Source organism: Dipodomys merriami, unplaced genomic scaffold, assembly GCF_024711535.1.
Source record: "Dipodomys merriami isolate MVZ:Mamm:240054 unplaced genomic scaffold, mDipMer1.0.p SCAF_11, whole genome shotgun sequence".
In the NCBI taxonomy this organism is placed as follows: Eukaryota; Metazoa; Chordata; class Mammalia; order Rodentia; family Heteromyidae; genus Dipodomys; species Dipodomys merriami.
Genome location: NW_027202382.1, coordinates 31,973,554 through 31,991,767, shown reverse-complemented (window position 1 = coordinate 31,991,767; position 18,214 = coordinate 31,973,554). Strand labels below are relative to the sequence as shown.

The window sequence follows — 18,214 nt, the reverse complement described above, 5'->3', positions numbered from 1 at the left end:
AAAATTATGTAGCCCTGAACACATGTGAGGGATCATTAGGGAAGAATCTTGTACTTGCTCATTCCAGCTTGGCAGTTTATTCACCAATTAGGTCTGCCAATAGTTTATTTCTATGGCTCCAGTGTTTTGGGTTTTTTTTTTCTTTTTCTGAGCACAACCTCCCTCCCTCTCCCCCAAATACACTAACTAGTTTGTGTCTCCGAGGAAGTAATATATTCTAGCAGTGTAAAGAAGTAGAACACAGTTGGGAGCTAGTGGCTTACAACTGTGATCCTAGTTACTCAGAACACTGAGATCTGAGGATCGTGGTTCGAAGCCAGCCTGGGCAGGAAAGTCCCCATGAGCCTCTCATCTCCAGTTAAGCACCAGAAAACTGGAAGTGGTGCTGTGGCTCAAAATGGTAGATTGCAAGCCTTGAATACAAAAGCTCAGAGACAGCACCCAGGCCCTGAGTTCAAGCCTCACAACCAACCAAAAAACAAATACACACAAAAAGAATTAGAGCACATTTTTCTGAGATCTACCAGAAGCAGGCTAGCTAAGTGACAAGGCCCCCTTCTCCTGCAGGAAGAACCGATGAAATCTAAAGCATTTCCCATTAAGATTCCATCAGTTTGGAATCTGTGTCTCTGGACTCTTTATCCAGGGCTTTTTGTCATTCCTATTGGTGGCTAGTTTGGCCATAAGGCACTAAGGAATTACACAGGGTACCAGGGCCCTCTCCATTGTCTTCTACAAGGTTTCAGTCATCTCTCTTCCTGGATTTTTGCAGAATTTCTGCCTCTTACCTGTGAAGCCATAGTGGATTCAATGCCTATTTCTGCAGCCTTCCTCCTCCTTTGGCTTCTCATCCTGTGCCTTGTTCCTACTGTCCTCTAACTCCAGTCCCTCCTTCCTTTTCCATCCTGTCTTCTTCTTCCTTATTTCCCAGTGTAGCACTTCCTCTTCCAGGAAGCCTTCCCCAGCCAGACCAAAAAGGGATCTTGGCTTTGTGTCACCAGTTCTCATTTTCTTTTTCCTTCTTTTTATTTTCTGAGCCAGTACCGGGACTTGAACTCAGGGCCTGAGCTATTGTGCTCAAGGCTAGAATGCTACCACTTGAGCCACAGCTCTACATCCAGATTTTTTTTATTTTATTTTATATTTTGGTGTTTAATTGGAGATAATAGTGTCATGGACTTTCCTGCCCAGGCTGACTCAAATGGCCATCTTTGGATCTCAGCCTCCTGGCTTTCTCAGGGAAGGAGTATCTGAGTGTTGAACATCTAGAGAGGCCTAACTTGCTGCAGATGCTGAAGAACTTTAAAAATGCATCTCCACCATGGTACCTCAGCCCTTCTCAGGGTAGGAGACTGAAGGAACTTTTTTTGTTGTTGTTGTTGTTATTTTTATCTCCCCTGGAAGGAACAGAAGGGGAGAGGGGCTGGTACTAACATACATGCTTACATTGTTGTGGTTGTGTTGTCTTCTTTTACACAGTTCCCCAGCACTTTCAAGGCTTTGATTACAGATGAGAAAACTGGAGATCAGACAGGAGGTCATTTACTCCCTGAGGGCTTTAAATGTCTTTGTTTTCCAAAGGCAAAAAAAAAAATCTGTTCTTTCATCATACTATGTGTGCACACCCCTCCAGGATGCAATTATAGTGGTGTGATCAGAGATGAGTTTTAATTTCCTGTCTCTATCTAGACTCAAGCTTCTTATTCTATTCATAAAGTGACACAGGCTCAAGGAAAAGCTTTTTCTAGCCAAGTGTCAGCCTAGGCAGGAGCTTGGAGTCCTGTTGCAGCCGGAGTAGGGCCATGAAATTAATCCACCTGTACTTTCTCCAGCTTTGGATTGAACATTCGGCAATTCCTTTTCTTACAAACAGACAACAAACATGGGTACGTTTACAGCACCAGTGATTTTGGCACCAAAGAAAACTACATATGGTTTGATATTATATTTCATTTTTTGTTCTTGTCTTCAAATATAGTTTATGCTCATCCTGACTTTGAATTTATGGTGATTATTACATCTGCAACTAGATCTCTTTATTTAATGTGTCACTAAAGAAGCATATATATTATTGTATTACAAGGAGTTTGAAAAAAGATTTCGATGGATGATTTCTTTTGGAATACTTATGAATTTGATTTTGTGCATATGAAACAAGATCCTAAGATGTGGGCCCTGGATGTTCATTGGATGCACCAATGCAAAAACCAAGAGAATTCCCTGAGGATGAGAATTTTCTTCAGGATTGATGAAGAGCCCATTATTGTTGCTAACAATCACTCCAATAATGAAAGTCAGTGGACTGGGCTTTGTTTTAGGCTCAGTGCTTTTCAAATAGTTTTTGTTTCATATATTCATCTCTTCATTCATTCCTTTAATAAGAATCTGGTCCTGAGTTCTGGTGGCTCATATCTATAGTCCAACCTACTCAGGAGGCTGGGATCTGAGGATCACAGTTCAAAGCCAGCCCTGGTAAGAAAGTCTGTGAGAGTCTTATCTCCAATTAGCTACCAGAAAACCAGAAGTGGAACTGTGGCTTACAGTGGTAGGGTGCTAGCCTTGAGCAAAGAAAAACTCAGGGACAGTGCCCTGGCCCTGAGTTCAAGCCCCATGACTGACCAAAATAAAAAATAAAAATAAAGAAGCTGGGGAATGTTGCCAAGCACTGATTTGCTTTCTGTGTTTTCTTGAGGTAGGGTCTGCCTAGTTAGCCCAAGCTGACCCTGAACTCTCTCTTGCCTTGCTTTAGCCTCCCAAGTACTGAGATTACAAGCCACCACACCTGGCCCAGGCAAAGTTGAAGGCACAGGTGGTAGAGAGTATACAACAGAGGATCAGTCTTTATGGGTTTTTTTATTACCTCTGGATCTTCCTGGTAGCCTAAGAATTAGTTACTATTATTTGTAATTGTTCTAGGGAGAATCCGAGGTTCACAGGCTGAATGAATTGCTCAACTTCTCTGAGCTAATAAATGGGAAGGCTTGGTTTTAAGCCCTGGACTTCCTGGTAGTAACAGGCTTATGTGGATTTCTGATTTCCCTGCTGATTACGTGAGCCCCTTGATTCTTCTCAGGTGTGAAATGATAGGAATGAAATAATTCTTTCTGCCTTCCATCTCTTCTTATATCTCCCGTTGATCTTTGAAGTTGCCCATTGACAATTACAAGCTGCTATTAGCCTTCTGCGGGGAGGGGGCGGGGATCACATGTTATTGGAGATTTGAGCTGGGAGAACCCTTAGAAGTCACCCCTATCATTGTACCAAAAAGGAAGACGCAGCCCAGAGAAGGCACCGGGTCACCCAGAGACACACACAGCAGAGCCCAGATTCTACACCTGTACATCTAGGCTGGTGGTGCTCCACTGCCAGGGGAAACAGCCTCATCTACTCTCTTAACAATGGGCTCTCCTGGCTCATCAGCCATCCCAGACCACCGAAGTCTCTCAGTCTCTTATGCAGCAGGATACAGTCCTAACTAGGGGTAGGGGAAGGGGGAGGAGGAAGTGTTGCTTTCCTGAGCCGAGAATCGGCTTCCCACCCTGATCGCCCATCTTAATGAGTTTCTCTCTGAGGTGAGAGCTGTGAGGAGCTCTCTGTGGCTTCGTGTGGGTATTTCATGAATAAATAATCCTCAAGCCTTAGCATGTGTCCTTGAACCATTTTTTTAAAATTTTGGTTCCTTTTTAAATATAATGATGGGATTTGTAAGGGAGGGACAGAAGGCTATGCCTGAGGAGGAGACTTCTATTACTGAATACTCAGAACAAGAAAAAGAGGAAGATGATGGAGGAACTCCCCCTCCCCAGAGACCAGGGGGGGTCCCCACAGTCTCTGTGGAGGATGGAGACAGGATGAGTTTCATCTCAATACTCTTGGGAAGACCTTGGTGGCACCAGGACACAGTCTGGTTTGGCAAGGTGCCTGACAGTCTCTGGGGAAATTTGTCTGCACCCCACTCCTTAGATTCGATTGATTGCACTGCCATCCACTGTCACAGTACACAGAATGTCTCAGCACTGATCACAGTTTGTTATTATAGACTTAGGTACAGATGACGGCATTGGCATGGTGAATGTCACAGAGACACAGGTGTATGCATACAAACACAGTCTTGAGTACAGACACACATCCAGCTACTCTGTCAACTTCCCTCACAGAGGGTGAATGCTGGGTAAATAGCTGCTACAGGAACCAGTGCATTTCCAAACACAGCAGTCCTTTATGCAGAGTCCCCCATTAGAGCCTGGTAATGCCGAAGGTTTTCATAGCATGACCCTGTAAATGGGAACATTTTAGTTTCTCTTCCACAGATGGCCAATGGACATAGCAGTCATTTTCCTTTTGTTCCCAAGACCACACAGCTGATAGGCCTTACATATCCCCTCCTTCTTCTTCTTCTCCTTCTCTTCCTCCTTCTCCTTTTCCTCTTCCTCCTCCTTCTCCTCTTCCTTCTCCAGTGCTGTTCTTATTCAGGAAGTGGTTATGGCCTGCCCGGTGCTCTAGGGATATGAGGGAGGGGACTCTCAGCCTGCAGGAATTTACAAGCTACTCAATGATACCAGACACTCTAAGGAAGCTCTAAGACACAGCCTTCCACATTCTCCATCTGAATTAGTATGAACCGTAATTACTAGGGGAAGGAGCATATTTTAGTGTCAGCTGGAACACCAGTCGTGGAATCTATGGATGGGAAGGAATCTTAAAGAGAAAAGACACCAAGACAACTGAAGTTAAGAACTTCCCAGGATACTTCCAGCCTAATTTCTGTCACCATTCACTACCAGTCCCCTTGCCTCTCTATATAAGAACCAAGTTCTACATGTAAGCACTCATTCTTTCTATAGTGTGAGAGGGAAGTATCGAACCTAGGACCTCATGCATGTTATGTAAGTGCATTGTAATCAAACTACATTTCCACTTCTTGCTTTTTTTTGAGGGGGGGACAGGGGTGGGGGAGGGAGAGGAATGTAATTGATGCCACATCAAAATGTAGATCAAGCTGCCCATAGTTTCACAAGGGGGCCCAGGTTGGCCTCGAACTCACAATCCTTCAGCCCCTACCTCCCAAGTGCTGGAATTACAGGTCTGTGCCTCCGCACTCAGCCATGCATCATCATTTTTTAAGCTGAAAGGAAAAACAATGGGATGACAACACCATCCCCTAGAGCTATGGCCATAATTAAATGAGATGACCCACATGAAGTCCAGGTGTTCATGCCAAGTGTTCAGTAGATATCAACCCTTTCTCCAGGAAGCAGGACACCCTTCACAGCCATTACAGACAGACTGCTTTCTGCATAGCCCAGCAGCAACCATGTGAAGTTCGCATTCCCATACCTTAACAGCTCTGGCCTTGGAAAAGCCCATGTCTGTCTCCTGAGGCTGTTGCCAGGAAGTCCCTTACTCCAGCCCTACCTCAGAAGCCTTTTCTTTAAAAATCCTTACAGAGCAGTGGCCTTGTGACAGGCTACATGTTACTACAGCTTTACCTATGTGTTCCTTCCTGATCTGAAACAGCCCAGTCCTCAAAGCGATGTCTTGCATTCATCTCCTATAAAATGGGATGATAATATCACTTACACTATTATATTCGGGGAGGTTGCGTGTGTTGTTAACTGACATATTATGATTACACAATAAATATTTTCTTTTATTGTAGTTCTTGTCATTGCTCTTGATATTGCCAGGTTTATTATATATGTATGTATGTATGTATACAATTACAATTATCTGTACTATGTTTTGTTTTTTTTTGTCAGTCTTGGGGCTTGAACTCTGGGCCTGGGCACTGTCCCTCAGCTCTTCAGCTCAAGGCTAGCGCTCTACCACTTGAGCCACAGTGCCACTTCCGGTTTTCTGGTGGTTATATTGGAGAGAAAGGTCTCACGGATGTTTCTTCCCGGGCTGGCTTTGAACCGTGATCCTCAGCCCTCAGCCTCCTGAGTAGCTAGGCCAGACCTGAGTCATGGGTGCCTGGCTTATCTATACTATTTAGTCTGAATAAAAGCTAAATCTGCTGTTATAACCCTTTGATGGTAGCCCATAGCTCCCAGGGTGAAATTCAGAATCCCCAGTACCTGCTACATAGAACCATTTCTCACTTGGCTCCTGGCAGTGCCTCCTGCCTCCACCCAGTGTTACACTGGCCTCCTCTCACTGCATGTTCTTGAAATGTATCCAATCAGGTGACGCCTTCCTCTCCCTCCCTCCAGGTCTTAACAGCATGTTCCCTCTGCCTGCAATTCCCTTCTCCCATGGACTCGTACACATCCATTATGTCTCAGGTTCAGTATTGCCTCCTCCATAAAGCCCTCTGTGACCCACACTTTCGAGGTCTTTGAAGGCCCTGTGGTCAAATTTCTATTGCTGGGTTTTTTCCTGGCCTCCCAAAACATGCTTCAGGACGTCTGAGTTCCAGTCCAGGTGCCCAGAACAAATTAAACATCCATGAAACATTTTCAATGAGCAAATAAACTGTATGGGGTCCCAGACCTCTTCCTCCTGTCCTCTACTGAGCTCCTTACATTCTCCAGGCATGCCTTTGGCATCTAGTAATTACTACCAGCTGATGGCACTGTTGTGTGCCAAGCATTTAACATATATTACCTAATTTATGTCTGATGCTAACGCCATTAGCCAGGGAGTAATATCCCCATTCATTCAGATGAAAATATAGAGGCTCGGAGTTTATGAGGCTGGCTCAGAAAAATCTCACGGTGAGTGCAGCCGAGAGTCTGCCACACACATTTCAGACAAAGCTGCCCTTTCATCCACTGTTCCACACCATGTTTCCTGCTGCTGGGTGCTGAGAAAGATGGGCGAGAGGAAGGCCTGACTCTTTATCAAGTGCAGTCCATCTTCTTCTTTCCAAGAGCTCAGAAAACCACATGTGGAGTGTTCCCAGACAGTGATTAGTGTGTGTTCAGGGGGAGCTTGTCACTTCTGGGCTCTGAGTCACCCATTCACACCTCTTTGAGTGCCACAGACCTTTCCTGGTGCTGATTCAGAGCCAGCCATGTCAGCATCTGTCCCCGACTGTCCGGCCTGATACTCACACTGCATGGGGCTTGAGCTGACACAGCCAAATGCAACTCAGGTGATATTCTTGGACCCAGTCAGATAACAAGGGGCTGGCAGTTTCTTCTAGCTGGCTGGTGGGGGCTGGCTAACTCAGGTTAGAAACTGGTGTTGGTGGTGGAGAGGGCAGAGGAGTAGGTTTGGGATAGCTAAGAACAGCGCTCAGAGACATTTTAGACAATGTTTGTACTTAGATCTTGAAATGTAGGTACAGCAAGGCCAAAGCAAAAAAGAATAGTCATCAGCTCATTACCCAGGGTGCAGCAGGTGCTCAAATATTTATTGATGAATGAATAATGAATAAATTTGCCTTGGGTCTGGGAGTTTAGAAAACACGTTTTTATGTGTCATATTCTTGTAACCTCACAATAATCATAGTTGGGAGCAGGATAGATAATGGGTTCCATTTTGTAGATGAGAAGATAGTTTAGAGGAGAATAAGATGAGAAAGAAGTTTAGAGGAGAATAATAAGCGGAGGGAGGGGTAGGAGGGGGGGAACATGGCTCTTGTAGTTGGGCATGTTCAAGCACAAATCCCACCACCTCCGATGCTGACATCAAGGTTTTAAACCTTAAGGGTGTTTGTCTGAGTCCAAAAGGACTGTTGTCAAGGGGTAGAGTATGAGCCTAATAAGTGTGAAACAAAGGCGAAACCCCAAGTTCAAACCCCAGCAAAATACTCTCTCTGTCACTCTCTCTCTTGCACGTGATATTTTCTCCACTTTAACCTGTTTCATAACCACTGTTTTCCCTCTTCCTTCTATTCTGTCTTTTCATTTCTATTCTTTATTCCCACTTGACAGCCCTTTAATCTCTAAGACCCTCCTCTGTGTATGTCTGTCTGTTTTTCTGTCTGCCCATCTCTTTACCTCTCTTTACTCATCTTCCCTGAGATGACTAGCCTCTGCTTCTTGTCTTTCTTCCTAGCAGTTTCTCTTTACATCCATCTCCCATTCTGTCAGATCCTCTCTTCTCTGTCTTTATATGCTGATCCCACTTTCCACTTCTGTTTCCTCTAAGTGTGTGAATATTTTAATAGCCTTCATGTCTCTCCAGGACCTGAAAGTCTTCCTCTGACTCAAACTTGGTAAGTCTCCCAAGAGCTTCATTTTGGGAACTATTCATTCTCCTCATTCCCCTGTTACCTTACCCTGTATAAAGTTAAAGAACAATGGGCAATCTGACAGTCCTCCTTTGTCTCTATCCTATACTCCTGTACAAGCAGGATATGGGATGCATAGCTAGAATGGGACAAAGTGGGACTATATCTTGGTTAGTGTCTTGGTTTAAAAAAAAAAAAAAAAAAGGACTGGTTGTAGTCAGAGCCCATGGTCCATATCTGTAATCCCAGCTACAGAAGAGACAGAAATCTGAGGATCATGATTCAAAGCCCACATAGATGCAGTTTTTATCTCCAATTAGCCAGCAAAATGTCAAAATGGAGGCATGGCTCTAGTGGTAGAGTGCCAGCTATGAGCAAAAAAAGCTGAGCAAGAGCGAAAGGCCCTGGGTTCAGGCCTCAGTAATGTCAGAAAAACAACAACAAAAACAAAAGGCTGGTAGGTGGAGGCAGCACCTATGTCTTCTCTTCTGGTGTTATTTAGTATGTGTTCTTCCAGACTCTGCTGGGGAGGAAAGAGGGAGGAATAAATACTGAGTCCTTCTCTAAAAAGCATATGGTGTTTTTGAGAAACCATGGAACTAAGGTAGACAAAAAGATAATCGATTTAAACAATGTGCCCAAAAGGAAGAAGGAACTAATTCTAACAGAAACAAATAAATAAGCACCACAGAGATAATGACCCTGTCCAAAGGCACTACTGTGTCCCTAGTACATAATGAGCACGTAGGATAATAATGAATGAATGAATGAATGAATGAATGAATGAATGAGTGAGTGAGTGATGTGAGAAGCTTTCAAGGCATCTTCGAGTTTCATAAGAAATTCAGAGTCGAACTTCACAGACAGAAGAGGAAATACAATTAAGATGAAGGATTCGGAGAGGTGAAGATACCATTTACATGATGATGCTCAAAAGGTTTCAGATCTTAGAACATTTTTAATCTCAGAGTCTTCAGCTGGGGATTCTCACCAAGTAAATTCCAGGCAGATATTCTGAAATCCAAGGAAAATTCTCAGGTGTGAAATACTTCTGGTCTGGAAACATGCTGGGTAAGGAGCATACAACCTGTAGAGAGTGAGGTCTAGCTGGCTTCCTTGGTGCTGGTTTACCCATCTCCCCAGCTGTGGCCATGTGCTTCCTGTGCTTTGCTTTCCCTAGGCAATACCTTTGGCCTCATGAACCTGCCTCGTTCAAGGAAATGTCCCCTTAGCCATTGACTGGCAGACACAGAATGCAAAGCCTTAGGTCCCGTGTTTTAAGTTGGTTGTGCATAAAGGACTGCTACAGCTCCAGAGCTCTCTATAGAATCAGATGAGGCTTCAAATCTACACTGTAAGTCCTGCACTGAATCCTGCCTGTGTCACTTTGTGCCGATGTATTTCCTAAGGGGCCTCTACAATGAGCCTTCTGTATATAACTACATTTCAGAGCCTGTTGAGGGTAAGCTGACCTAAGATTGTATGTTCAAGGAATAAGAAGCAGCATGTGGGTAGGGGATAAAGGAGATGAGGACTGGCTAAATATAGCTGAATGGGTAGTCAGGGATCAGATTACCAAGACCCTCGAAAACCAAGGAAACTAATTTATAGACTCCTTTGTAAGTACTGGAGAACTATTGATCAGACACGTATCTAATTAGAGCTCAGATTCACCGGGTACACTGGCAGTCCGAATAAAACACGGAACAGAAAGAGGTAAGATAGGAGACAGGAAATGAATTAGAAGATCCAAGCTGTGGTAAAGCCTGAGGAGGGAAAAAAAAAAAGGGAGAAGGAAGGAAGAAAGGTGCATAGACAGTACCAGTAGTGTGGCCGTTCCTGCTCTTTGCATCCCCCTTTTTGCAGCTCTGAGTCATGGATCATGGAAGAAGATGATGTCTCTTATTGCTGTCTGTGTAACATTCCTTGCAACTGTGGGAGTCATACATATTCCAGTGTGGGGTACCCATTTTTGCAGGGGAGGGTCTTCCTTCAAAACATAGCATCAGAAATTTTCATCTGTATCCTCTGTGTTATAGGCTTCATCTTATAGAATTCTATCAGATTGAATTTTAGCAGATTCATAGATAAAGGTTATGTAGTCCATTCATGTGTTGGGATCCTTATTTTGGACAAACCACCATTGTTAACAGTCCTGACAGTGTGGCTTACAAGCAATAATCTGAAAAACAATGTCCTAGTGTCTTAGTGCCAGACTGTGTTTGGGTTCTCACCTTGCTGTTTATAGAATGTGCTGTTTGGAATTAGCCTACAATCTTCCACAGCTTCAGTTTTATGAGTTGAATACCAGGTTGGCATAATAACGTTGGTATAGGGATCTATACAATCATACAGTTGCCATAGAGACCTCTAGAAGTTGTAAAAGCCAATCTGACTAGTTACATAATGGGAAGACTCTTTAAAAACTGTTTTTCATTATCATTGTGTAGTTGTACCAAGGAATTGCCATCTAAGAAAGCAGTTTATGAATACAATGCATCTTGATCAACATTCTCACCCCTCCTTATCCAACCCTCCCTTATCCTAATTTGTGGTTTATACAATGACTGGGGTTTGGGGTATTTTTTTGTACTTGCTAGGCAAATGTTTTGCCACTGAGCTACATTCAAACCTTTATATATAATGAATTCTTTTTTTTTTTTTTTGGTCGGTTGTGGGGCTTGAACTCTGGGCCTGGGCGCTGTACCTCAGCTCTTCAGCTCAAGGCGAGTGCTCTACCACTTGAGCCACAGCACTACTTCCGGTTTTCTAGTAGTTTAATTGGAGATAAGAGTCTCATGGACTTTCCTGCCCGGGTTGGCTTTGAACCTTGATCCTCAGATCTCAGCCTCCTGAATAGCTAGGATTACAGACGTGAGCCACCTGCACCCGGCATTATATATAATGAATTCTTGACTGCATTCTTCTCCCTTCCCCCTTCCCTTGTCTTCCCCTCTCCCCTTGGCCCCATTGGATGTGTTCCTAGTGTTGATTTTGTTGGACTTCAACTTTGTCTTTCTAAAAGACTATACTAGTTGAGCTCTTCATGGAGTCTTTCTTTTGAGGCCAAACTTGGTATAAACTTAGTTTTGGACACTTTCTAAGGAAGGTGGTCTTTAGTAAGGCAGTTCAGGTTTTTAAGACATAACTCACCTATTAGTAAGATGGAAATCTCACACCTAACCTCCTGAGTTTATGGCAAATAATGAAATAAGATTCATAAAGTCCTAAGTCTATTTCTCTTTTTCACACATGTCTTAGGAACTGTGTGATGGTATACCTACTTTTTCCCCTCTTTTTAACCATGTGTTTGTGTTATTCTTGTGATTACAAATAAAACAAATGATGGTATCAAGCTGGGCATTGATAGCTCATTCCTGTAATCCTAGCTACTCAGGAAGCCGGGATCAGAGGATTGAGGTAGAAACCAGCCCAAGCAGAAAAAGTCTGAGATTCTATCTGAAAAAAGGTAACCAGCAAAAAACTAGGCTGAAGGCGTGGCTCAAGTGGTAGAGTACTATCCTTGAGTCAGCACAGTGAGCTCAAGGCACCAAGTTCAAGCTTTGGTACCAGCAAACAAACAAACCAAAACCCAACAAAGCCAAGCAAATCATAATCACACAGGAAATGAGTCCAAGTTAAATATGTAATGCGGTGATGCAGCTGTCTCTGTGCGTTAACCATCCCCTTTCTCTCCAAGGGAAGAAGCGATGCTGTCCACATACTTTGAAACCATCAATGACCTGCTGTCTTCCTTCGGGCCAGTCCGTGACTGCTCTCGGAACAATGGGGGCTGCACTCGCAACTTCAAGTGTGTGTCTGATCGCCAGGTGGACTCTTCGGGATGTGTGGTAAGTGCCTGTTGGCCCAGAAACAGGGTGTTCTCTCAGGTGCCACAGCCACCTGTTAGAAGTGTCTCCCTGCCAGGGAACGCAAGTCAAGAAGGTTCACAGTACCCAGAACTTTAGCCTCTGCGCCCTTGGGCACACCAGGCTGCTTCAGGTTTCTCATCTGTGGAGCAGAAGAATCAAATCTACCTCTTGGAATTGTGGGAAGAATGAGAGGAGATATTATAACTTGAGTGTCTGCCATATAATAAATAGGTCCTTAAGAGGCCCTGGCTTCTGGAAGCTTATAAGCATTTTGAAAGTAAAGGAATGCATGCTTTATCTCTGTGAATACATTATGGGGGAAGCTGGGTAGAATCAATGAGCTGTAAATAATGCTTTGGGGAGTCCAGAAGAGAAAGTTGCGGTGGAGACTTAAGGGTTATAAGAGTCTTCCTTAGAAAGAACGCAGATGACCAAGGCAGAGCGATGGGGTGATGGAGATCATCTTGTTGACATGGAGTTTCAGTATCTACTGTGAAATAAGGACATGGCATAACTAGCAATCCCTATTTCCTAGACAAGAGTGTCCCCATAGTTGAATTTGTTTTGTTTTATAAGCATGACCTGCGTTTCAAAATGCAAGTTCCAGGGCTATACTCCACTCCCCCTCTGAAAGGGGTTTGAGTCCCTGGAACCTGAATATTTATGAAGTAAATAAAAAAGAGAAAGAATGGGGGGGATAATTATGTGTGCATTCTGGAGTGTCTTGGAAATCTACAAGGGAGATGTTTCACCCTAGGCTAAAGGGAGTCTGGCATACAGCACCCTTCTTCTTTTGGCCCCTTTCCAACCTCTCCAGCTGCATCTCTCACCACTTTGCTTCATTCTACGTGAGAGCCGAATGCAGCTGATTAAATGTAGTTCTTTGAACATGCTCCCCGTTTATTGCCTCACAGCCCTCACTGACAGAGTGAATTGCTCTATCAGCCCTGGAGCACACAAGAGGACATATTTGCAGGCCCATCTCCTTCGTGACGTCTTTCCCCTCCTCTGCTAGCCAGTGGTGGTGCTCTTCCCAGACCATTGCTGTTCTGCTACCCACATTTCTTATATCACCCATGACACATTAGAGCACAGAGGGGCTCTACAGAGTTTGTCTCTTCCGATAAATGGAGGAGGAAATCCAGAGACTTTATTGATTCAGCTCAGCACCCTGTCACTTCCCATCCCAGTAAATAAAAAGAAAGGAAAACAGGAAGAGAGGGAGTTGAGAAGGGACAGAGATCCCTGCTCTGCACTGAGCTCTCTGAATGAGACCCAAGGAAAATGGAATGTATAAAAACAACAGTCAACATACCTAACCTACATAGCAGCTCTGGGGGGAAAAGGACCCAGTATAAGAAGAACTTCTAGAATATCAGATGATACAATGAAACTTTTTTTTTTCAGGTCATGGGGCTTGAGCTCAGGGCCTGGGTGCTGTCCTTGAGCTTTTCCCCTTAAGGCTAGTGCTTTACTGCTTTAAGCCACAGCTCTACTTCTGAAGCTATATTTTAGACTCAAAGGCCAACCAGACTTCTGCTTTAAATGGTTTGTTAATTAAATTCTGTGTGTGTGTGTGTGTGTGTGTGTGTGTGCGTGTGTGCGTGTGTGTGTGTGTGTGTGTGTGTGTGTGTGTGTGTGTATGTGTGTGTGTGCGTGCGTGCCAGTATGCCAGTCCTGGGGCCTGAATTCAGGGGCTATGGCACTATCCCTGAACTATTGTGATCAAGGTTAGCATTCTACCACTTGAGCCACAGTTCTACTTCTGGCTTCTTTGGTAGTTAATTGGAGATAAAAGTCTCAACAGGCTTTTTTGCCCAAGCTGGCTCCAAACCACAATCCTCAGATCTCAGCCTCCTGTGTAGCTAGGATTAGAGGCATGAGCTACCAGTACCTGGCTAATGACAATTCTTAGGACTACATGTGGCAGACAACACAAAAGAGTTAGATCATGGGCCTCAAACAATGTCATTGGGACAACTCTCCATTTCCCAACTCTGCTTTCCTGATCATGCTGTTCTCTGGCCTGCTATACCTTCTCTACTCAGTGAGTCCTTTCCTGTCTCTCCAACTGTATTGTCAGGTTGATCTTATTGGGTCCACTTGATTGCCTCCCCTTCCCACCACCACTGTACTAACCAATCCCTGTGGTCCATGGTGGTGGGACCGGCAGTCTTCTGAATGAATCATATTGGGAGCTTCAGCTAGAGGAAGCTGCCCTTGAAATCTCTGCCGTTGAGATGGGGAAAGATATAGACTCTTGAGGAACTCTGGAGGCCATCAACCGAGCAAGATGTTGTTTGATGGGGATACAGCAGCAGCCATCTACTTCCAATTATCACAGCCTAGTCTTTAGTTTGCATATGGGAAAAAGTAATGTCCAATGAGGTAAAGGAAGGTTTATCTGAGTCTTAGAGCTAATTGGTAGACAATTTCCAAAGACTATACCAAATTCATGACATCTCTACAACACAGGTGATTGACTTTTACAAAAGCACGGAGTTGTTGGCCTCTTTCCTTTTTGGCTTCCATTCTCTTTCTTGAATTGAGCTCCTTCTCTTTCAGAGTTGGTGCTCCAAAAGATAGATGCCTCAAAATGCAAGATGTGTGTGTGTGTGTGTGTGTGTGTGTGTGTGTAGCCAGGAGTTATATGTCTTTCTCTCTCATTAATATACACGGGGGGGGGGGCCTGGGGGGGGATAAGAAAAAGCACACTCATTCCCTGTAGGTTAGGAGAAAATTCAACAGCCTGATGAGGTTGTCAGAGACTTCCTTCTAGATTAAGGGTATAATGTTAAATCTGCAGCTCCAGGGCTCGGTGGATGAAAGGCAGGCTCTGCTCTACAGAATAGGCAAGGCAATATCCATTTTCGCACTGAGATTTAAAGCCCTATCGTTCCTCTATAAGACTCTATTATGCTGCAAAGAGAAACTTTTTCTCAACCCCCTTTCTAAGGAATTCAATCTGGTCTAAAAATAATCATACCTTATAATTTTTTTCAGAAAATATCTACTTCCTAAAACTCTTCCTTATAACAAAGCTAGACTTTGAGTTCTCTCAAGGATGAAGAAACACGCTCTGGTAGTAAAAGTGACTTTCTGAGGACTTACCAGGGGTAGCAAGACAGAGAGGGGTCAAGGACACCTCTTCAAGGCCATGTTTTGGGCCTCAGCACTTTGGGTCATTTTTCCATGGAGCTGAGAATCGATAGAAGTAAAGAACCATGGAAGTAAGGTTGGCCTGAGTGGATTATACCTGATCTTTAAATTGTCCATTAGCTGTCCAGGGACTAAATGCATCTAGATAGACTCAGTCTCTTCATACTTCAAAAAGGATCAATGGTTCTTCAACTCAGATTTCCTACAGTCTCAGATAAGACAACTGGCAAAGAGTTGAGAGGTACAGAGTGAAATTTCTCTGTGAAATGAGACTACATTACTGCTGGACATACCTCTAATCCTAGATACTCAAGAGACTGAGTTCTGTCATGGTTCAAAACTAGACCAGGCAGAAAAGTCTGTGAGACCCCATTTACAATTTGAACTGGGGAGATCAGATCTGGCCAGCACCATCTTGGCCATATGCTGGATGGTAGGATCTAGCATCTTGTCTTCATGATAGGGGAAGGTGAAGATCCTCTCTAATCTCCCCCTCCTCCCCATAATGGGCATGCTTGAATCCCTGGAGGCAGAGGCGGGGACTTGGATGATAAGTTACTAAACCTGTCAGTCCAGGGCTTGGGACTCAAGTTTCCTGTGACCCTGCCCTCTGACCTTACCGTATTTAGGACCAGACCAGCTCAGGTGCCATGACATTATGCCACATGTCTCTGTGTTTGTGTTCTGTCTCCTGGCTCTTCTCTAATCACCATGGTTTCCCACTTCAGCTTTCCATTGGAGCGGAATTGGTTTGTTGGTAATGTTTTTGTTCTTTCTTTCCTCTTGACCTTCATGGCTTAGTTTCCTAAGTGTTGTGTATTTTCTGGCTGTTGGTCTCTCAGGTTTCTACCATGTAGTCACCGGCCTTTTAATAAAGACTCCTTATTCAATCCTTCAAAATGTGGCTTCTCCATTTTTCTCACCTAGCAAAAAGCCAGGCTAGAGACATGGCTCAAGTGGTAGAGGGCCAGCCAGGAGCAAGCAGGCCAAGTGAACATGAGGCCGCAAGTCCAAGCTTCGGCATTGGCAAAAAGAAACCATGTTGTTGACATTTTATGTAACATCTGTGGTATTGGAGCTGCATTCATAAGCTTAGATTATCCAGCTTCTTATAGTGTCCTACAACAAAGCAGTCATTTCAGTTCTGTTCCATCCATTTGTCAGTAGCCACTTAATTCTAGTCAATTCTGAGTTTTTATCTCTTACCTCTGCCTGAATATTTAAGTCCAAGAAGGCTGAAAGTGTCCATAAGCATAAAGGTTGGAGGATATTTGGTGCTCAGTCATCAACAGTTGGCCAGATAACTGCTCTTTCTTCTTCTCCTCAGCTGTCACTCCTTCTCTTGCATCTGAAAGACCTCTCTGATCCCACCTGATACACAGGTGTGTGGTTCCTGTTGCCTTCTGCTACTTGGTGCTTTTCATCTAACCACAGGTTCATTTTAGACCAGCCGGCTTTATCTCTAGTTAGCTTTTCCACCCTTGTGAAAGCATTAGAAATGGCCAACAGCTTTTCTATGGCACCCTGTGGATCTGACAGAGGCTCCCAAAGCTCCCCTTCACCTAGATTTACAGTGAAGACATCTGTAGTCAGATGTTTTCATGCAAGGAAGAGCACTTGACTATGCCCTTGACCAGACCGCTGTCAGCCAGGTAAGTCACAGAGCCCTTCAGTCCATTGTGGTGTGTGTGTGTGTGTGTGTGTGTGTGTGTGTGTGTGTGTGTGTGTGTGTGTGTGTGTGTGTGTGTGTGTGTGTGTGCGCGCGCGCGCGCAGCATTAGTCTCTGTGTGTCTGTTTGTTGCTAGGAATTAAATTCAGGGCATTGCAGAGGTAAGGTGAGCCCTCTACCACTGAGCTGTATCCTCAGCCAACTGACCAGATTTTCTATAAGCCTTCATCCCCTTCAACCACCCATGTGATTAGCCTGGTGGGAAAAGAGCATTGAGTCCCTTTAAAGGACATTAATTAACTCTTACAAAGTTACCTTGTTTGACTTTGAACATGATACTCTTCCCTGGCTCAAATGATTTGTACTTCATAATGCATGGGAGGGAGTCTAACTCTCTAATATATCAAAAACATTCACAGATGCTTTCTTTTGGCTCCTTCTTTTCTCCTTCCTCCCTCCCTCCCTCCCTTCCTTCCTTCCTTCCTTCCTTCCTGCCTGCCTGCCTGCCTGCCTGCCTGCTTTCTTCCCTCCCTCCTTTTCTCTCTCTCTCCCTTCTTCTCTTTCTTTCTTCTTTCTTTCTTTCTTCCTTACTTCCTTTCTTCCTTCCTTCTTGATAGGTCCTTACCATGTAAACCAGCCCAAGCTGATTTCAAGTTTATATCCTCCTGTTTCAGACTCCTGAGTGCTGAGATTATAGATGTACACATTCCATTATTTTAAAAATTATTTCGCCCTTAGTTTTTTTTATGTTTCCTATTTAGACCACAACTTCTGAAACACAAAATAAAATCCTGGACTTTATTTCCTCCTTGATTTCATGCTTCTGCTTTTGAAATCTTCCCTGCCGTAACAACCCTCTGGATGTGATGACCCAGTTTAGCTCCATGGTCATAAGATGTGCAGAATATTTCAGGCTATCTCACCTTGCATATAAAATTAAGATCATTAATAAACTCGCCTTAAAAGATGGAGATTGTCCTGGGTTTTCAGGGAGAACCCAGTGTTATCATTAGTCCTTGCATGGGGAAGGAAAAAGCAGAAGCACCTATCAAGGAAATGCAACAGACCTAGCTGTGCAGATGGAGGAAGGACTTAGCAGCAAGCTAAGGAATGTCCCTAGAAAGGGTCACTAGAAGCTGGAAAGGACAAGGAGACAGATTCACACCTAGCATCTCCCATAAGGAAAATGGCCCTGCCAATACATGGATAGCAGCCAAGTAAGACCTGTGATGTATGATTATACAAGTATAAGATAATAAAGTTATGCGGTTTTAAGCCACAGCATTTGCAATAATTTGTCCCAACATCAGTACAGTACTATGGCAGAATGAAAAA

At 44.0% G+C, this 18,214-nt stretch overlaps 1 protein-coding gene across 3 annotated transcripts in view; it reads left to right on the top strand.

Moving 5' to 3' along the window:
• Astn2 (astrotactin 2) overlaps positions 1-18,214 on the top strand; it is an 886,217-nt gene that overhangs the window by 501,002 nt on the left and 367,001 nt on the right. For all 3 annotated transcript variants that reach the window (XM_070012528.1, XM_070012521.1, XM_070012512.1), the window contains one exon: positions 11,880-12,030. In XM_070012528.1, coding sequence (XP_069868629.1) covers positions 11,880-12,030 — 151 coding nt within the window. The remainder of the gene's footprint in view (positions 1-11,879; positions 12,031-18,214) is intronic.